This window comes from Dipodomys ordii, unplaced genomic scaffold (genome assembly GCF_000151885.1).
Source record: "Dipodomys ordii isolate 6190 unplaced genomic scaffold, Dord_2.0 Scaffold1, whole genome shotgun sequence".
Classification (NCBI taxonomy): Eukaryota; Metazoa; Chordata; class Mammalia; order Rodentia; family Heteromyidae; genus Dipodomys; species Dipodomys ordii.
The window spans coordinates 33950725-33973019 of record NW_012267217.1 but is presented as its reverse complement, the minus strand read 5'-3'; the positions used below and the strand labels follow the sequence as shown (position 1 = coordinate 33973019).

Below are 22295 nucleotides of genomic sequence, written 5' to 3'. Positions count from 1 at the left end.
CAGTCTCAGATATCACTGAAGGCAATTGGAGTTTATAATCTGCTGAATATTGAATTCGTCCCATCAATTTTATATTGAACTAAATCTATTAAAGCCTGCAGATAGCTTAGAATTAATTAATTTGCTTCAAACGGGTTTTAGAGTACTTAAAAGCGTCATCAGTAGAGCACTGCAATAAGAAAACAGTAGTTTGGTTCAGAAACTCACGTGAATCACGTGGCATGGATGTCGGACCACGCTGGAAACTCTGGGGTCATTGTTCATGTGAATACTTTCTTTGGGGAGAAGCAAACACTGGACTTGATAGCAGCATGATTCTCCCTGTCCCTCAGGTATATGGCATGTGTTTAGTTATCCTGACTGATTCACAGCACTGATCTTCACAAATCTCGCTAGTATCATTATACCAAGGCTAAATGCATAGAATCAACCTGGAAGGAAAGACGCAAACTCCACAGCAAAAAAGAATGAGTGGCCACCCTAATCGTGGTCTCCTTTTTCATATATCCTATTGTAATGAATCAAGGATAAAAAAAAGAATTCTGTCATCTCTACCATTCGTACTTTGATGTCATTGTCATTCATCAGAGTACACAGTGATACGGGTCTCAGCCCCTGGAACAGGAAATCCTTTGGCTGCCGGGGTAGATTACGGCCACCATCATTCACTACCACTCATTGTTTCAGCACTTGGTTGAGAAGTAAACTTGACAGTGTTCCTTTTCAGTTTTCCTGGAATGAATCTGTGGAGTTTATTTAAAACCTCTCCCTAAACACAGAGTACAGATATGTTCGGTATCACTAATGTCCCTGTATTTAGTGGTACCATTCGGTCTTTCCTGGCTTTATGATAACAAATGAATTTTTTCAGTATCTTGCTAGAGAAGTCCTATAGGATACTTTTTCTTTGAATTCTACAAGAACTGGTTCATATTAGCCTTTTGCTCGATGATAAATTATATCTTGAAAGTGACAGTTGGGAGATAATTTTCCTTTTTCTTCATTTTTAAAACAATATCTCACTTAAAATGGGTATATAAGAATAGACACAAAGATGACATGTTCTTAGAGGGCCACTTCCCACTGGGCAGTGTGGTCTATTTGAGTAGGTCCGGTCTCCTGGATCTACTATGACATGGTGTAGCAAAGAGCAGGGTGCTGCATGTCAATCTGTTGTAATCTTCAGTATGTTCCCATGGTCACCACCATGGTCAGGGGTTATTCCGTGCTGTGAATGCAGGATAGGAAAATTACCATCATCAATTGTCTACACAATTTGCTGCTGCCTCTGAATACTTAATCTGGGGATAATGAGTCAAAAGAATATGAAAACAATATAACAAATCCCACATATTTTCTGGGCAACAGTTGTATGATTGTTCATCAAGAAGCTGATGGTATGGAAGGGATGAAATAGTGATACCTAGATTGTCCCCTGGTATGTTGTACATAATAAGTGAAATGGTTACAAGGAAGTTAAATTCCACCACAGTCTTGACTACTGTAGCAAGAGCTAGAGAGATGACAGACAAAATTTGAAACTTATTTAGCATTTCATTTACAAGTTTTCATCTTTGCTTGGATTCATAGTGATAATTTTTAATTTCCTGATGGTGTGTCATTTTTATAGGAGATATAAAGCATAGGAAATTTAAGAAAAAAATCAGTAGTCAAGATGGCTTTTACAGACAGATTTTAATTAGGAATTAAGGCAAGAATGAGAAAGAGATCTCAATGTAGATTTGAGTCAATTCTAAACACAATGAAGGAAAGTAGAGATTTATAGCCAAAGAAGAGTGGATGAAAATGACTAAGAAAGGAGAAGGTAGAACAATTCTTGCTAAACTGACCTAACAGAATTCTTCCTGAAGATAGGCCAAAATGATTTAGTCCTGGATACTATTGGAGGAAAAAGAGTTGTCAGATATCAATGGAGATTACATTTGGAGGGTTGGGATTCTCTGTAAATGACAATAGGGATTTTTTTTTTTCTTCTAAGACTTAACTCTTCCAAGATGTAGATTAAAACCCAAGATCAGGTCTAGTTGAGCAGAGGACTCAAAAGAACATTGCTAAAATTTGGTCAGCGAAAGATTCTTGATTGTAGGGTTTAATCTGAACTTCAGAACTAAAGTGTGATTTCTATTTTAGATCTTTTTAGAATAAGGCCTGCCTTCAATTCTGTGCCTTATAATATTATGTATTTTTTTCCTAGCATATCACAAATTGTACACTGATTGCACATAAATTGAGAGAAGGTTTTAAAATTGCTATGCAGTCTATCAATTACTGGTTTCATGTGAGATACAATTTGCCCCAAAAGTTTAAAAACAAATGATCACCACAATAGCACCACAAATTCCTATCATTGCTAATTATAATAGTGTGTGTCATGTACCTATGTAGCCGAACAGAACAGGACTCTAGAAAGGAGGTTGATACATACCTTGGTATGATTTGAATATGGAGGGTCCCCCACAAGTTCATGCATTAAGGCATACGTCTTTAGCTGAGGGTGGGATTTGAGAAGGTTCTGGGCACTTTAGAAGATGGAGCCTGGCTGGAGAAACTAGGTCAGTGGGAACTAGTGGGAGTGTGGGAGCTGTTATCTTGTCCCTGGCCTCTTCCTGTCTCCCTGCTCTTTGCTTCCTGTCAGCCTTGCAAGTGGTTCACAATCAAGAGCCACGTGACCATGAACTGAAACCTCTGAAAGTCTGAGCCAAAAGAAATTCTTTCAGCTTTTCATGGTTTATGTCAAATACTTCTGTCATAGTGATGCAAGTAGCAGGAAGGAAAACTTCTGTACATACAAATGAGTATTTGGCTTATTATAGATTTTCCTAATAAATCAGAAGGAATTCAGTATTTGCTTTTGAAGAGAATGTTTAATATAGTGGCAATCATATAAGTACATATACTACATACAAATTATATTATTATTAGGGAAAAGAGGACCTAAAATAGGCTGATTCCTATTCCAATGAAATTTCGGAGCTCATGTTTATTTTTTATTTTGGGTGAGGATTCAATGTGAGTATGACCGCTTCGCTTGTGCTTCCGTTCCAAGATTTGGAAATTTAAAGACATATGGCGTAACGCTTTTTGATGCAAACATGGTTGTATTTGCAAATGTATGTAGTTCCCTGGGAAGATTTGGTGGCATAATTCTGTATAAAACACAGATGCGTATCTTTTTTTTTCTCTTCAGATGGGGGCAGAAGGCATGGAAGGGGGTGCCTCAGGGAATCTGCATTCACGGAAGCTTGTCAGCTTTACCTTGTCAGGTAAGAATTTCTTTCACTGAGGCATCCAGTTTGAGACTGGAGGATTAACTGCTTCTTTCTACAGACTCTTATACATGCTTCTAGCTGTTCAGGTATATAGCTTACCTTGAAGAAACAAATTATTAATGTAAATTCAAAAAGTGTTTTTTCAACTGCATTTTAATGAAAAAAATCACTGAAACTGTAGTATAACATGCTAAATTTCACTGAGGAGTTCTCATTATTTTAAATATTAGTGCATAGTTCAGATAGAGAAAGAAAAATGTGAAGACCAGGGAAAAAAAAAGACAAAGCATATGTTTGCATGTGTGTGTGTGTGTGTGTGTGTGTGTTTATAGCCAGGTGCTCTGGGTTCATTTCTGTAATCCTAACTATTAAGAAAGCTGAGAGCTGAAGATAGTGGTTTAAAGCCACCCTGGGCAGGAGAGTCTGTGAAACTCCTATCTCTGGTTAACCACCAAGAAGCTGAAAGTAGAAATATGAATGCCAGTCTTGAGCAAAAGAGCTCAGGGACAGCACCCAGATGCTGAGTTCAAGCAAAAAAAGAAAATGGACAGTTGCTTTTGTTTTCTGCTTAGTGGAATATTTCAATTGCTTGTGGGTTTATCATATAGTTTAAAGCATTGCTTTTCAAATTATGAATTGGGACACATTTGTACTTCATGAGTTTGAGTTGAAACAAGCATTTCTTTTTTTAAAGAGGAGATTGTCAGGCAGCAATGGCTCACACATGTAATTCTAGCTACTCAGGAATCTGAGATCTCAGGATTGCAGTTTGACGCCAGCCGCATCAGCAGTCTCTATGAGACTCTTATCTCCAATAAACTACTCAAAAAAGCCAGAAGTGGGGCTGTAGCTCAAGTAGTAGAGCGCTAGGCTTGAGCATGAAGAAGCTTAGGGACAGTGCTCAGGTCATGAGTTCAGGCCCCAAGACTGGCAAAAGAAAAAACAAAAGAGAATAATATTGGAGTGATTACCAATGGGTTTCCCCCCACCTGAAACATCATGCAAACTGAAACTATTTTCACTGAAAGTTGATATATCTGTGTATGTGTACTGAATGGCAACATACAAAAGCAAAATTTACTTTCGGCCCAGGGTGATGTCAAAAAGTTTGAAAAGCACTGATTTAAAAGATGAATTAGTAGTGATTAAAAGCATCATTTTTTAAAAAGAAGAAATAGTGACAAGACTGTTATATTTGATCAAAGTATATTGCATGTATATATGAAATATCACAGTGAGGCTCCTTTGTATAATTAGTATACATTAATTTTTTTAAAAAGCATAGAAGGAAGAACAAAAAAATCAGTCTCTGAATTGAATTTGTGTGTGTGTGTGTGTGTGTGTATGTACATGTGCACGTGTGTGCACACCAGTCCTGGGGATTGAACTCAAGGGCTGAGCACTGTCCCTGAACTTTTTTGCTCAGGGCTTGCCCTCTAGAACTTGAGCCACAGTACCACTTCTGGCTCTTTGGTAATTAATTGGAGATAAGAGTCTCACAAACTGTGATCCTCATATCACAGCCTCCTGAGTAGCTAGGATTACAGGCATGAGCCCCTGGTGCCTGGCTGAACTGAACTTTTAAAACAGATGGCAGTATTACAACACACACACACAACACACACACACACACACACACAAGTGTAATAGATATCTCTCTCTAAAGATGTTTTGTTTTCATTCTTTTTTTAAAAAAAATCTAAGGCTTTTGAAATTTAAATTAGATCTTTTGTGTGTGTGTGTGTGTGTGTGTGTGTGTGTGTGTGTGTGTGTGTGTGTATGCTTCTAGGATTTGAACTCAGGATCTTAACACCTTCTAGGCAGATGCTCAGGTTGTTTTTTGAGATAGGACCTCACTGTTGCCCAGGTCATCCTGGACTATGATTTACCTATTTTATACTTCCTTCTGTAGCTAGGATAAAAGATACACACCGCCATTCACTGAGATAAAGTTTCGCAAACATTTTTACCTAGTTGGCTTAGAAATGCAATCCTTTGATCTCAGCCCCCTGTGTAGCTGAGATAACAAGTAGACACTACTCTTCCCAGTGATTGTTGGGATGAGCTCTCATTAACTTTTTTCTCAGACTGTCTCCGAACTGCCTGATCTCACCTCTGGAGTAGCTAGGATTATAATATTCACCACCAGCGTTCAGGTTAGATCCACTTTTCTTGGCTGCAAACATGCTGCAAGTGAAAAGAAGCATTGAAAGTGAGATGTTACAGAGAGAAGCTCCACAGGGCGCAGTTGTCACCTAACAACCAAAGTGTTCACAGCTCTTCATTTCTAGTCTTTGCACCATCTTTTCTCCTCTTACTCGGTGCTTCATATGAATGCATCATTTGCTTTGGTTCTCTAGTAAATCTCCGAGGTTGCAAAATTGGAAGCTTAGGGTTCAAATATAGTTTGCTTGAAATCCTTAGGAATTTTAAAATGTCCAGTTTTTCAGAATGATACTTAAAAGTACCACTTTTAAGTAACACACACGTGCACACACATAATATACACACGATGTTTTAACATACTCTATGGATTGCTTGCTTGGTTTAGACATGTTGCCCTATGATTTCAATTGCTCTGGATCATTTTATTCTTTTTTTTTTTTCTTTTTGGGTCCGGTCTTGGGGCCTGAACTCTGGGCTTGGGCACTGTCCCTCAGCTCTTCAGCTCAAGGATAGCATTCTACCACTTGAGCCACAGAGCCACTTCTGGCTTTTTTCCTTTTGCTTATGTGGTGCTGAGGAATCGAACCCAGGGCCTCAGGCATGCAAGGCAAGTGCTCTACCACTGAGCCACCTTCCCAGCCCCGATCTGGATCATTTAAAACACAACCTTCATGTACTGGTTTTGACTTGACAGGGAATTTTATTAATCAGGAGTTTGTGAATCATCAGGAATGGAGATTGCAAGGATAATGAGATTACAGCAACTTTCTCTGAATGCCTGGCTCATTCTTTACTCATCTTTTCCTTCTCTTACTGGTTTTCAGAGTCAACATCACAATACATTTAATGCAGTGTTGTTGATAGAAGGTCCTCTTGGTTGAATATTTCAGTATTTGCTGACATACTGAACTTTCCCCTTCTACTGCCCGCATTGTGTCATGAGAAGGTCCTCATCCGCTTTCATCCCATGTAATGGCCATGAGTTCTTGTGAGGCATTGGTCAGAGTTCTCTCGGGAGTATGTCCTTGGCAGTTGGCTCCCATAATCCATTTTGTCTTTCCCAACAAAGGCCTTCTATTTCAGGAAAGTGCTTGTGTATGATGACCTCTATAATAAAGGTTTGGGCACAGACTTTTCCCTACTTGATCTAATCTAAAGGCCTCCATGAGGCAAACTTCCTGGAGTGGAATGTTCTGGACCTGCCCAAGACTGTTTGAAACAACATGAAGTTCCCTACAGTCTTCCAGAAGTTTTCAAGCTCACTTATCTCACAGAGCTATAGATTCATCAAACCAATATTGTTAGAAAGGTCAGCTTTAGTTCCTGACATTTATGTATCCGTTAGCCTGACCATCTTAAAAATGTCTCCTCTCGGGGCTGGGAAGGTGGCTCAGTGGTAGAGCGCTTGCCTTGCATGCATGAGGCCCTGGGTTCGATTCCTCAGCACCACATAAGCAAAAAAGTAAAAAGCCAGAAGTGGCGCCATGGCTCATGTGGTAGAGCGTTAGCCTTGAGCTGAAGAGCTGAGGGACAGCGCCCAGGCCCAGAGTTCAGGCTCCACGACCAGACACCCCCCCCTCCCGCCAAAAAAAAAGAAGTCTCCTTAGCCTTCAGCTAAGACTTTTAAGCAACTCCTCATGAGTTGTTTCATGATGTCAAACATAATCTATGGATTGAAGGTAGGTTATAAACCATTTATCAAAACATTTAAGTGAATTTACAGGCTTTGAGAAAAGTAACTGCAGAATTACTTATACTAATGAGTAACATTCACAACATGTTAGAAACATTTCTGATCAACTTTCCTCTGACATTCATTACATACATTGAGCAATATGACATTTATAAAAGGATCAAATGAATGTGTACTTCGGAGTTCAATCTCTAAGCTTAGTTCAAACTTATTTCTACTTATTCAAAAGTCAAACTTAGTTCTACTTACACAAGAGTGTGGCTTTTTTCATTATGGAATATGTTTTTCAGTAAACAGCTTGTTAAATATTTCTCTCCAGACATTGTCTAAGATTGTTTTCCAAACTACGTTGCACTGGGAAAAGATGCTGAAGATGCTCATGTTGTAATACAAAGGTTTCTCAGGAAAGTCAAATTTAGGAGTGTGACATGGTGGTTAGTGTGTGGTATCATTTCTGTTTTGCACCCTGTTAGGGGGGTCTCTGTGCTGGAATTATTGCCATAATCCAGTTGTCCTCATTTGTCTGAGAAGTTGTAGTGTGAATAACTTTGCTATCGGTTTACCAAACAATTTCTGTTTAGAGTATTCTATGTGATTATTTAAGAACAAATTGTCTTTGAGCTATTTGTTCTAATCTGGATATATGGACCCTTCCTTCCCTTCTGTCTCCTTTTTCCTTCTACCTCTTGTTCTTCCTTTCTTCTTCTTTGTCCCTCCCTCTTTACTGTCTCTCTCTGTCGCTGTCTCTCTGTCTCTCTTTCTTTTTCTTTAAAGATCTCAGGGCAGTTGGGCTAAAGAAAGGGATGTTCTTCAATCCTGACCCTTATCTTAAGATGTCCATTCAGCCAGGAAAGAAGAGCAGTTTCCCCACCTGTGCCCACCACGGGCAGGAAAGAAGGTCTACTATCATCAGCAACACCACGAATCCCATCTGGCATCGAGAGGTAAGTCGATCCTCAGGGGGTTTCTACCTGACAAGCCAGCAGCCAAGTTCATCTGAACTCTGTGCAGTGGGTGCTGTTTCTGGGTGGGTCCCCAAAGGGTGAGGTAGTTCTCTTGGGAAGGGGTACAACGAGAACGAGCTATTTCCATCATGAAAGCCTTGTCTGTAGGTACTCGAGTGAAGCCTTCCCTCAAGTGCACAAGTTAAGGGTCTAACAGAGGACTCAGAGATCAAAATAAATACCCTAATGATTTCTTTAAACAAAAAGTCATCATGAACAAAACATCCACATTTTAAATAAGAGCAGAATCTTTAAAATACTGCCTTGCAACTGTTGACATTTTGTTCTAGCATATATTCAGATCACATTAAAGGAATTGTTCAGCCTGTGGTCTGTGGCCAGTGTTTTTGTGGATTTCTGGCATTTTGTTCAATGGCCCATTCAGGGAGTTGCCATCCTAGGTGAGGACAGATTGTGTGGAAGGCACAGCTCCATGGTGCTTCTCGTCATCTTTGTGTGCCAAACCAGTGAAGCCAAGCAAAGGATTTTCTCATTAGACCTATGGAAAATCAATAAAGAGATGCCACACCATTTCTCATTGAGTGAACAAGGCAGCTGGAGCTGACCTGGCATTTTTCAGAGATGCAAGGCGTGTTTCACATGTGAGTGCTAGAATGTTTCTGAGTGACCCTTTACTGGCATAGAAGTTACACAGTTAATGACCTCCTCCTCTAAGTGTATAAAGGCCATACTATGGTGTAACATTGTTGTAGAAATATTTAATTAGACAGAGAAATCCAAGGGAACTGAAACCCACTGGAGAAAAGGTATGGCTGAGACTTGCCAGTGCCATGTCTCCTGGGCAGCTCCTGTGGTTATATGAATGGAAACCTATTGGCTATTGTTTATATACCTGGTCTAAAAAACTGTTTATGAACTCGTAATGGCAAAAAAAAAAAATTCTGAAGAACATACCACCGAGTGGCCAAGATTGCAAGCTTGAGCAGTTGGTATCCAACTTGCTTAGCATTTTATTTTATTTCCAACTTATTTATTTTTTGGCTGGGGTAGATGGTAGGGCTTGAATCCACAGCCTTGTACTTCTGGGTAGGCTCTCTACCACTGAGCTGCATCTTCAGCCATCATCACATTTTATATTTACACAATTCTTGACCATATCACCAATGCAAGCCTGCTGGGGGAGTCTGAAAGAAGAGATTATTATCTTTCCATTTTGATAATCAAGAAACTAAAGCTAAAAGTGCTTATATGACTACCTGCCTATTCAGAGGCAGAGGGACTTTAAATTTGGCTTTTTTTTCCCCTGCCAGTCCTGGACTCAGGGCCTGGGCACTGTTCCTGAGCTTCTTTTGCTTAAGGCTAGCACTCTACCACTTGAGCCACAGCACCACTTCTGGCTTTTTCTGTTTATGTGGTACTGAGGAATTGATTCCAGGACTTTATGCATGCTAGCACTCTTCCACTAAGCTACATCTTTTTCTAAGCAAGTGCTTTCCTCCATTAAGCAGACTGCTCAATTGCCTGGCCCTCTGGAGCTCTTTAATCATTATAACTAAAGTGAGTGGTGCCTAAGTTTCTAACAAGCCAGTACCCTTCACACCACAGTAGTTGTGTGGAATGCCAAAAAGAGTGAAATCATTATAATTCAGTTCCCATCTCCAATACTTGCTTATCCTGAGGTTCTGTTTTATAAAGATAAGTTTACCTTTGCAAAAATAAAACAAGTAGGCTCTGGGGCTGAGAAGGTGACTCAGTGGTAGAGCGCTTGCCTTGCATGCATGAGGCCCTAGGTTCGATTCCTCAGCACCACATAAGCAGAAAGAAAAAAGCCGGAAGTGGTGCTATGGCTCAAGTGGTAGTATGCTAGCCTTGAGCTGAGGAGCTGAGGGACAGCGCCCAGGCCCAGAGTTCAGGCCCCACAACCGGACCCAAAAAATAAAAATAAAAATAAAAAAAACAAGTAGGCTCTTTATTTTCTATACTTACCAATGTCCAGTCCAGTTTTCTCTAATTGCAAATCTTAAATCAAAACAAAAAAACATCCCATCTTATGTCATGATTTTAGCTTCCTGGTCCAGAAGAAATGACCCTATGTATTTTATAAATGTATCTTATATACTGAAGTAATGATTCCATATATACCTTGTTTTATTTAAGTATATAGCAGGGAAAGCACAGAACTCTATAGTTCCAAAGATAGTTTGGAACTTCAAAACCCTAAGAGGTTAGGAATTTAGATGGCCATTCATCAAACAGGTAATTTTGAACTATCTTATATCAAGATAATAAATGTCAGAGAATTAAGATACAATACATGTAGTGACTGCTAAAATTAGATTGCGTGTAACTGAATATTTCATGACATTCCCTGGGTCTGTACCCAGAAGGGCTGACTGAATGAAAGGGCTTCTTTTGCCAAAGATTCTTAACAACTAGTGTTTAATTATTAAGAATGTTAATGGCTCCTAGTGACTATGCAACTGACAGATATTTCTAGCAGTGCAGATTCTGAATGCCATTGGGTTTTCAAGAGATGTCAATTTCCTAATGGTTCAAATAGGATAAGGTCACATCTGTCTATCTTTTGAGCCAACATTTACCTGGTGTTTTGTTTTCTTTTCAGAAATATTCCTTTTTTGCACTTTTAACTGATGTCTTAGAAATTGAAATTAAAGACAAATTTGCCAAGAGCCGCCCTATCATCAAGCGTTTCCTAGGGAAACTCACCATTCCAGTGCAGAGACTGCTGGAGCGCCAAGCCATTGGGTAATCTTCTCATACTTTCAGGAACCTTGTTGAGATTACTTTGTACAGAAACAACTGACATGAAGGACGATAATCCTAGGTATTTTCTTACTGACTTAAGAAGCTGTAGTGTAATTTCTTTACAAATAAAACTGCCCTTACAGTAACTGAGCGGACCAAAGTACTTTGTTTTAATTTTGCACCTTTATTCTTGCTATCCATATCTTTTCCAAGGTGTACCGGCTAGTAACATTTCAACACCCTCTCTTATAGTGTGCAATTTTGAGTTATATTGAAATTGTGCTACAAAACTCTCTCCTTGCAGCAGAATTCTCTTGCTAAGCATATATTTACTAGGTTACTCTCCCATTCAGAGAGTCTGTCTTTTTGATCCTGGAAAACAAAGTCAACTTTGTTTACTTAAAACAAGATCTAATTTAGGAGGTATTCTTATGAACTCCCACACATATGCATGCATGCAGTCAGGCATTGACAGACTTTTAGAATGTGATTGATAGCTGTCTCTTTCTGAAAGCTTTTTGTAAGCTGTAAGTAATGTAGCCAAGAAATCATCATAAGCCCTCTCCATGCTTCATGCGCATTCTTTCACAGCAGAGATCAGCAAGCTCTACAGGTGCACTGAGCTGGCACTGGGGGAGCATCTCAGCTGTCTTTTCTCTGAAGGAAAGCATTCTGAACACACAGCGTGATAGCAGCAGCATTCATACCAGTAGAAGCTAGTATGAGCACCATACCAGCAGCAGAAGTAATGATAGTCACCTGAGGTGCTAGGTGATTACTCAGGGTTAAGTGCATCACATTCATTTGCTCAGATACTCGTCTCAGCAACTCTTAGAGGTGGGTAAAGAAATAATAACCATTTCAGAGATGAGAATCTGAAGCTAGCAAGTAAGTAGGATTTCAGTTTAGACCCATCTGTCCTACAATCCTGGTTTCTGTGAAACAACTAAGGACTGGCTGCAATTGCCTTCATAAAGTTGATCATTCATATTCGTTCTGGCAAGTCACAGTTTTGGGAACTTTAGTTTCCTCATCTGAAACTAAAGACTCTGATCACTAAGGCTCTTCAAAACCTCAATCTCAAATAGATTTTGATAGACTCTTTAGACTCTTAGAAGCAGTTTGGGAGTTGGAGTTAACCTCATAAACTAGGAATATTTTATAGAGTTCCAGCAGCATGATTTTCCTGACAAAAGCTGGTAGGCCACAATTATTTTAAGGATAATTGTTATAGCTTCTCGAAAAAAATACCTTTAGGAGTATCTAAAAATTTTTTTTTAGGATTTATAGAAAGTGAAAAGTTAGTGAGAAATTAACTGCAGTACATGTCTTATAATATGATTTAATTTATATAATTATGAGTGTAATTTATATATGACCTTTGATGGAAGTATCAATTTGATGTATGCCAGCTAGTATGATCAAGGCAGAAGTACAAGCTTGCTGGCGACTAAACGTGTTGTTGACTTGCTGTCTTTTGAAGTAGTCTGTTAGAGAACTAGGCACCTAGAGAAATCCTAGTCCTAGTCTCCATGTTTACTGGAAGTAAGTCCAATGTGGCTTCATAAATATCAGAACTGTCAGAAATTTCTCTATGTGTGAACTAAAAGTAATGCAGTAATACTATATATAAGCATATTAGCTATTAGCCTCTCAGTGTAACAGGGCTGATCTGATGACTATTGTCCACTAAGAAATTGATACATTTCCTACCAAGTTCTGTATTTAATTAGTTATGTGTTTGGCAGGCTGCAACTCTCTGAAATAGAATGGTACAGGATGAGGTTTCATAGGATGAGTTAGAAGACCTTATGAATAACCTTTTTTTTTTGTTTATTACCAATGCTGAGTTTTGGATTCAGGGACTTGATCTTGAAAGGAAAGTGCCCTGTCCCTTGAGCCATGCCCCAGTCCTTTGGGTTTTTTTTTCATCTTGATCATATACGGTCTCATGTATTTTACTGCCCAGGCTTGAGATAACAAGTATGTACTTCAATGTCCAGCCTGTTTTAATGGAATTCTATGCCTCCATCAGAAAGAATGATATCGCCCCATTTGCTAGGAAATGGAAAGACTTGGAAAAAAATGTTAAGTGAAATAAATAAGCCAGGCCCAAAGAAACATAGGTCCTGTGGTTTCCCTTATTTACAATAACTAGAATATGTCTGGGACCAGCAGAAAAGGTCAAAAGCTATGTACATATGACCACATAAGATGATCTTAAGCGAAATGAACTCCAGCCTGTTTTAGAGACAAGGTCTTGCTTACTTTTGCCATGGCTAGTTCTGAATTACAATTCTCCTGCTTGCATTTCCACTAATAACCTATTTTGAGAGGATCTGTTTGAATGTGACATATTTTTTTTCAGAGCATGGCCTGCTTTCTTCTAAAACACACTGTAAATTCCTCTAGTTACATCAGTGACAGAATGTCCCGGACAATTAGTGAGAGTTTTAGGGCATGTAGTTTTCATGATAATAAGTAGTAATAATGAGTAAGGATGTGTAGTATGGTCTTCATATTGATCTGTCACACAGCAAGAGGCAGTCAAAATGTCACTGGACAGCCCAGGAGGACCTCTGAATCCTCTGACAGCCACTTAGCATAGGAAAAAGCTCTTGCTCCTTGGAATCTTCTGAACAGGGAGGTTCCCGTAGAGGAACTGAGTTTCCCTTCAGTTATAATTCTTTTCGCCAAGTAGAAGAAATTAATTTGTTAATTGGTTTACTGTATATACATTAGGTGCCTCCTAAGTGTCAATCACTGTGTTGGGAGTTGGAGAAGATAGGTAGAGCCCTGTCCTTACAATTCTTCTGAAACACTCATTTCCTAGCTAAAACTCATTGCTTCTATATATCCTCAGCATTAACATCTCTTTATTTTGATTGGCCACGGAAGAAGGAAGAAGGGTCAATTTTTAAATTCTTAAAGCCTTTGGGCCCAGCGAGATGCGTAAGGAACTGTCAGGCTGAGAGCAGGTCTATAGACTTTGCTATTGGCCTATGCTTCACTGGACACTTCGTCAAGCCCTTTTGTGTGACAGTCATCGCATAATTCTGTAAACATGAGAGAGAAGGAGAAGAAAGACACATGCCATTATGCAGATTATAGTCATTACATGACACCTAGTATTTACAACTGACTATATTAACCTTTTACTGAAATCGCCCCAAATCACAAAGCATATATGACCATGGGAATGTGTTGCAGTGACTAGAGAGTGGGACTCAGTGTTAGATGACCTGTATCTCATCCCAGGTCTGCAACTTCATAGTTGTCTGGTTCTACCTTCCTTCCTTCCTAGAGGAAACAGGATTGCTGTTCATCTTCCAGGTTGCTAGGAGAACTAAAGGAGATCATGCAGGAAAGGCCCTCAACAGACTATATGTGCCACACAGTAAACACTTGCTATAGGGAAACACTAAGCCCTCATCAGGGAGAAAAATCAGCACATCATTTCTAGAATAAAATGTCTAACAAATGTTTACCTTCTTATGTGTTCTTTTAAGTGGATTATACTTGTCCAGGAATGTTTTTAGGAGATACAGATATATACAAAAATTTTGTAGATTAATGTGAAATAGGGGTTCTAGCCTGTATAGGGCCCAATGTTAGGCAGACATTGCATTTTTCCTTTTGAAATAACCACTAGAGGGCAGTGTGAGAACAGAGCTGATGGATATTGGTCTTTGGGGTCTTAAATGTATTAACTATTGAAATAGGATTCAAAGGAGTTCTCAAATAATGTGATTTCTTAAGAAGCCCAAACCAACGTTCAGCAGAATAAACTACCAGGAAGCTGGTACTTGCAGGAGGTAGGGTGGGGTCAAGGGGAATGAAGAGGAATAGAGGGGGAAATGCAGGCAAAAATCCAACGTACGTTCTACAAAATTAAGAATGAGGGAATCGGTGGGAAGGGGCGGGATGAGTGAAAATGTTAAGAGGAGTGACACTGATCAAGATATATTCATAATTGCTTTGTTAAATGGCAACTCCTTTGGACAACTACTTAAAAGATAATACTTTAAATTTTTTTAAAGAAAAGAATAAATAATTTGATTCGGCCTAAGAGTTGCTTGCGTTCAAGAACATGAAGTAATTGCAGTGGACTTTGATAAATAGACATGGACTTGAAAGAGATGATAACTCCGCCCTAACTGGCACTAGCAGCCCAAGATAGGGCAAAAACTGGGTAGACCCAGTTGTGGCCCACGCTCGCATTCAGTGTGGCCCATGACACCCTACTGACAGGAGATCACCTGGATTACCCTACCTTCACCAGCACTGCTCACAAGCCAACCTGAGAATTGGGATCAGGCCAGGACCCTGCACAGTGAGGAAAGAGAGGCCAGTGAAGAAAAAGAGGACCCCTGTCACTGGGGTTGGGGGGTAGGGCGGCTGCTCTCTAGATAGAGCTGTTCTTATGCTACAGCACAATTCTTGCATTTATAAATATTTATTTGCACAAGTAAATAATAAGAATAATAACACATTGGGCCATATTGGGCCTTGAGCCTATATTTTCTTCATGTATGGATCTGAAGGCCTTAAAGGAAATAGGCGGGATTTGAAGGTAGCCTGTTGGAAGAAGCTAAAGGCTGAAAGGGCAAGAATGTAGTAAGGCTGAAAGGACTTTTTCTCCTCCTGCAGTGACCAGATGCTCAGCTACAACCTTGGCAGAAGGCTCCCAGCTGACCATGTGAGCGGCTACCTCCAGTTTAAAGTGGAAGTCACATCTTCTGTTCATGAAGGTGAGGGGTCTGTTTAAATTCATAAACACTCATTAAATCAGTTGGCAGTTTGCATTTGGATAGACTTGAGTTTGTGTCTTGTTCTGAAAATAATAGAGTAGATAAATGATTTCGCCTACTGAGAATTGCAAAGTAGACAGGAAAGGTTTTGGTTTTGTTTTTTTAATGTCTCTAAGATGTATGCCTGCATTTAAAAATTGCATTGCAGAATTTTCAACTGTAGCTCGTATTTTACGTCGCACTCTGGCTAGCAGGCTGCTCATTTGATAGGGAGTCGTGTATCTTAGCAAGTCAAGCATGCGTTCAGGTCTTCAGTGGGATAGTGACATTCTTTGAAGTGATTGATTGCCAGGCAATAGGTTGTGAAAATGTCATTTGCTGTTTCTAGTTCATTTTGCTTTACACATGCTTCCTTTTCATTCAGATGCGTCTCCAGAAGCCGTTGGCACGATCCTTGGAGTCAATACCGTGAACGGGGACCTGGGAAGTCCTTCTGATGATGAAGACATGCCTGGGAGCCACCACGACAGCCCAGTGTGTGTGAACGGGCCAGTGTCTGAGGACAGCACCGCCGATGGCACGCCTAAGCATTCTTTCAGGACTAGCTCCACTCTGGAAATAGACACGGAGGACCTAACCTCTACTTCCTCAAGGACCTCGCCTCCCAGAGGCTGTCAGGACTCACTCAACGATTATTTAGATGCTGTTGAACACAATGGGCCTTGCAGGCCTGGACCAGTGACCGCCTCTGACAGGGCTGTGGGAGCCTCTCCCAAACTGAGGAGTAGTTTCCCCACCGACACCAGACTCAATGCAATGCTCCACATCGACTCGGATGAAGAAGACCACGAGTTCCAGCAGGACTTGGGCTATCCATCCTCCTTGGAGGAGGAAGGAGGGTTGATTATGTTCAGCAGGGCACCGAGGACTGATGATGGGAAGCTGACCTCCCAGACAAAGCCGGAGGACGACAACCCTGCTGAGAATGAGGATGCCTCCACACACGAAGCTGCTTCCTTGGAGGAGAAGCCAGAGAATCTTCCAGAGCTTGCAGATGCCTCCTTGCCCTCAGGCCCAGCCCCAGAGGAAAGTGAAATGGGCCCCCAACCTCAGCCTAGCGCTGACCACGGCAGCACCGAATTGTGTGGCTCTCAAGAAGTAGATCAGCCCACCAGTGGGGCAGACACAGGCACTCCTGACACATCAGGAGGAAGCCGAAGAGCCACCAGTGAGACTGAGTCCCTGGACCAGGGATCGGAGCCTTCCCAGGTGTCCTCCGAAACAGAACCCAGCGATGCTGCCAGGACAGAGAGTGTGAGCGAAGCCAGCACCAGGCCTGAAGGAGAGAGTGATCTGGAAGGTGCTGATAGCTCCTGCAATGAGAGTGTGACCACACAGCTGTCTTCTGTGGACACGCGGTGCTCCTCTCTCGAAAGTGCACGTTTCCCAGAAACCCCAGCCTTTTCTTCGCAGGAAGAGGAAGACGGGGCCTGTGCAGCAGAGGCCCCCAGCAGCTGCCCCGAGGAGGGCTCTCAGGATTCCCTGTGCACTCCAGGTTCTTTACCTGTGGTGCAGGTGCCCAGTGGGGAGGAGGAAAGGCCTGGGGCAGAATCTGCTGTTTTGCCTGACCAAGAGGAGCTGGGGGAAGTGTGGCAGCGGAGGGGGAGTCTGGAGGGAGCTGCTGCTGCTGCTGCTGCTGCTGTGGCTGTGGCTGTGGCTGCTGATACTGATGCTGCGGATGCGGATACCACTGCTGCCGCTGCTGCCGCTGCTGCTGAGACCCAGCCTCAAGATGAGGGGAATGCTGGGGATGCCCAAGGCGCTTGTGAAGGGGCGACTGCCCAGGAGGAGGGTGCTACTGGAGGTAGGGTGTAGAAGGCAGCCTGGCTCTTGGCTCAACTACAGAGAAGTCATGTAGACATTCCCTCCATGAAAATCACAATTCTATATAGGTATATATAGATATATATAGGCTTGTATACATAGGTGACTCCTTTATAGAAGGGGGTGGGGTTACACTAACACTTAGCAAAATGAAGGGTAAGAAAGAGAAGAGGGACAAGACTGGAAACAGGACCCAGAAAATGGTGCAAGCAGGTGACAAATATGTACACAATTGGAGCCCTCCCTGGAGGTCAGGCCAGGGACACTGAGGACTTAATGGAGTCCCCCTTCCCACCTTTTGCGCCATCCTTACCTATTTATTCCAAAAAGAACAAAAAGGCCAGCCTCAGGATGTATGCTGCATGTCTGTCGTTCATATTTGCTTGCTTTTTACGGAGATGAGGCCTTGCTCTGTAGTCCAGCCTGGCCTGGAACTCAGAATTCTCCACATAGGGTGAACTCCTGATGACCATATCCCATCTAGGTGTTTCTTAACTTTCTATAGAGACTGTTTGGACAGTAAAGGGAAAACAAAGTCATGCCTGAGTAACTTTGTGTCTTTGTACCTTTAATGCTAGGTTCTCAAGCCAATGGCCACCAGCCCTTGCGTTCACTACCTTCAGTGCGCCAAGATGTCAGCCGGTACCAGAGAGTGGATGAGGCTCTACCACCAAGTGAGCAGCTATTACCTAAAGGACACACCTTGATCACAAGGGGCAACACACTCTGTGGTCCTGGAGAGGAAGGGGTCTGGGGCCATAACTGACCGAGTTTAGAAAACGACATCAGCTCTGCTCTGCTGAGTGAAGGGCAGCAGAAGGAAAGGGTTCTCAGGGAGAGCCCAATAATCATGGGAGGAGGCCCAGATGGTTAGGTAATAGGGTGGTAGATCCAGATGGATAGGTAAATTGGGTGCATAGGAGAGTTTTTAAACATTATTCCTAAGAGCAGTCTGGATTTCATTCCATTAATAGACAAATGGGAACAATCTCAGAAAAACCTCACTGCTTTTCTGTTCCTGCCATTTTATAGCATTAAACACAAGGTTCTGATTATTTTTTTTCTCATAGGTTTGGAGTGAAGTGTTATTAATCTTAGAAATTAGCCTACTTTTAGGTTAGTATTGCATTTCTTTGGCTTTCAGGAAATACTGCACTTAACAGGACTGATGGTTGAGGACCAGCAGAGTGCAGTTGTGTAACTGCACTCAGAGATGAGCATGCATGCCTCCTACAACCTGCACAGAATTCATTTAAACTCTGGAATCCCTTGAAGTAATGATGCACTGCAAGGGTAACATTTTGGTGAATAATTGCACAAGCCTGTAACTACTCGCCCTCTCCTCCGCTCAACTATCTTGCATGTGATCATGGCAAGAGTTGGAGTCCTTAAACCCCTCCTATTTTAAAAAGGGGAGGGGGCATGCGAAGAGAGCAGGGCACAAATTGCTGGCATGAAAATGCTGAGTGGAGAGTTTTGGTGTGAGCTGAGGAGAGCTGAATGGTACTGTTACAGTTCGGCAACAACATTGGCAAATATTTTGATGTTCTCTTGTTTAGTTCCCTTATCTGTGTACTTGGATAACTAAGAACTGCTATTCAGAAAAAAGAAATCATGCATTTTCATCAATGAAAAAAAATGAAGAAGAAGCAGGAGGAGGAGGGAGGGAAAGAGACTTTTCTTCACCCTTGGAAGAAAGATTCGAGTCAGGAAAGAGGATAATCCTGGCAGATAGTTGAGTATAATTTGAGCATAATGAATTAAGCATACCAAGTGAAAGTTCTAAGAGGACTGTGTTTTATATACATAGAGAAACAGGATAGTAAGTCCACCCATGTGATGATTTATTATGTAGTTTTGATCAAGTGTGGTCTGAAAACAGTAATTTTTAAAATATCAAAAGCAATCTCCCCCAAATAAATCCTACTGTGTGCATTATATAGTGTAAGTGGGGTGCTGAGAATCTGCCATTCAACCTGACTCTCATCACTGGGTTTAACTCATTGTGGGACCAGCTCTGAGTCTCTCTGCCCTTAATTTTGTGAAAACATGCTTTCCCTAAAGCAAGATAAAGTTCTAGTTAACCTCCCAAGCCAAAAAGTTTGCATAGTGTGCTTATTGTATGTGACAAGATGAAAATGTTTGATGGAATGTTTGTTGGATGTTGCTGTGGGAAAACAAACCAAACATCCACTGTATGTATGACAAAGAACGCGAAATAAGGTCCAGTTTTGGGTGACAGTATTGATGCATCATTTTAGAGCCCTGAACTCTTTGTATCCTGAGCATGCTCAGGTTTTCCTCAATGGAAGTCTCTGTGGAACCACATACCTGTGGTTAACAAGGGGGCTACTGTAATGGGAGCTTCTAGACAGAGGCAGAAGATCATGCTAGTGCATCAATGAACACACTCCTGGTCACTCCCAGTGGCTCTAATAGTTGTGGGATATAAGGTCACCCCTCAGATTGCATTAAATAAGCACAAGTACTTTATTGCTGAAGTTATTATGGCCACTATTTGTGACATCTCCATGTATTTGTTTAGGCACTAATTGGCAGGTAGTCTTCTTTGGGGGGAATTTTATATATATATATATATATATATATATATATATATATATATATTATTGTAGAACTACTGTACAGAGGAGTTACAGTTACATGACTAAGGTAATGAGAACATTTCCTATCGAGCATTTTTACCTCCTCCTTTGTTTTTCCCCTATCATCCCTTCCCTCCCCACCTCTCCTGGGGGACTTTTTTTTAAAAATTAGCAATTCACTTTAGTGAGTTAATACATCCCGAAGTGACAGCAGTTGAGTGATATATCCTATTTAATGAGTGACTGATGAACAGAAAAACCTTAAGATATGCTCCCTCTTGTTCCATGGTTTTCAGTGTTGGTGGCTTGTGCTAACTAACGCATTAGGGACACTTGGAGTACATGGACCAGCTTTCATCATTACAAAGTTTGCAAGGTGTTGCTGGTGCTCGTGTTGTGGGAGACAGGAATGTCAAATACCCTACAATGATGAGACAATCTGGTAAAACAGAGAATGGTCCCATCAGAGGCCTGATAGTAAGCCCACTGAGAAAGTCCTCTCTGTACTAATTTATTTAATATTCAGTAATTGACACTTTTGAACAACATAACTGGGATCTTTATATTTTAAAAACTCAGAAGTGAAAATATTACCCTCTCAAACTGAGATTAAACACACACACACACACACACACACACACACACACACACACACACACACACACAGTCCTGTTGTAGGAAATAACAGCTTGAGGATTCAATGGGAAGGGCATGTTGCAGACCAGGGTCTAAGCATGCCTGAGATTACTTTCTGTGGTTTCCCATCCATCTTACCCCAGTCCTCCCTTGTTTCATCCTCACAGTCTTTAAATCCCTTGGCTACCCCTGGTGGATTCCCACCCCGCATTGGCTTTCTGCTGCCACCTCTGACTGTGTCTCTGATTTATAGTTCTGTCAAATTTGTGGAGTGCTCCACACCGTAAAAGCACTTCTATAGACGTTCTTTTTGTTGTTGTTGTTCTAATAACTTTGTGAGATTGATCCAGGAGGTCGCATCTATAATTGACAGATTGATGTATAGGAGCCAGATATGGTATAGCTCTCTTCTTTTACAGATAAAAGCCAGATCAATTCAGCAATATTTAAGATCCCTGCTAATAAAAGTTGAAGCAGAATCACTTACAGTCCTTTACCAGCACGAGGTGGACTATCCTAAGCTTACTGGGACAGGAGAGTGCAGACGGAAGCATGGCAATCATGGCCGTTTGATTTGAGGATAAGTAGGCTCATATGCTGCTGGACTCTAGCAACACTTTTGAGTTTGGAGGATTCCCCAGAACTTCATTAATATTGCAGTACTTGGAGGCTAGACCCAGCAAGGCTCAAAAAATTCTCAGGTTTCTTTTCTTATGAGATGGCTTTTTGCCACTAGTCCTTCTCTGAGGAAGCTCCTCACTTCTGAGAGTGTTTGCAACCAACATCCCTGAAAACAACCCCACCCTCATATAATTAATACATGCTTAAAAAAAAGAAATTAAGAAGATTTAATGGCCTACTTTACTGCATCAATTCAGTTCTGTAGCAAGTCACCTGTTAGTTAACATGTCAGGATAATAACTATTTCTGAGCATCTATTTTGAACACTTTATGTAAAGCAATTTTCTTTGTGTGTTTTCTGCTTGATTCTGTGTCATTTCTCCTTTCTCAGGACTGGGGAGAAGATCTTAGACTTTAGTGTGGTCTGCCCAGCTGTAAGAGTGATCTACCAGTAGGTGCTTAGATTCTCATTCTTGCCTTCCCTGTGAAAATGCCCTCTTTGACCTTGAGGACCTTGTGTCTCCAACCACTGATGGAGGGATGCTCTGATGATTCATAGAAAAGAAGGAAGCTCCTCACCTTAGAGGAGGCCTGTGCATGTTGTGAGCCTTCCTAGAAAGTAGCTTGGGCTTGAAGAAGCACTGAGCACCTTAAGAATTGGCTCTATATTCTCAAGGTCACCAGTTGTGCCAGCAACTAGTGGCAATTGGGAATTGAAGCCTGTGAGAACATGATCAGCACTGACAGCCTTAGTTTCCTTAGCATTAAGATAAGAATGGAAAGAATGGGGCTGGGAAGGTGGCTCAGTGGTAGAGCACTTGCCTTGCATGCCTGAGGCCCTGGGTTCGATTCCTCAGCACCACATAAGCAAAAAAAAGCCGGAAGTGGCACTGTGGTTCAAGTGGTAAAGCGCTAACCTT

General features: G+C 41.3%; 1 protein-coding gene across 4 annotated transcripts in view; it reads left to right on the top strand.

Moving 5' to 3' along the window:
* Hecw2 (HECT, C2 and WW domain containing E3 ubiquitin protein ligase 2) overlaps positions 1-22295 on the top strand; it is a 218544-nt gene that overhangs the window by 95023 nt on the left and 101226 nt on the right. Inside the window, exons 4-10 of one of the 4 annotated variants that reach the window (XM_013013284.1) lie at positions 3209-3284; positions 7924-8093; positions 10738-10880; positions 15531-15631; positions 16056-17332; positions 17417-17495; positions 18094-18189. In XM_013013284.1, coding sequence (XP_012868738.1) covers positions 3209-3284; positions 7924-8093; positions 10738-10880; positions 15531-15631; positions 16056-17332; positions 17417-17495; positions 18094-18189 — 1942 coding nt within the window. Of the gene's footprint in view, positions 1-3208; positions 3285-7923; positions 8094-10737; positions 10881-15530; positions 15632-16055; positions 17345-17410; positions 17496-18093; positions 18190-22295 lie in introns of all 4 variants that reach the window. The other 3 variants (XM_013012535.1, XM_013011815.1, XM_013011033.1) reach the window with 3 other exon arrangements.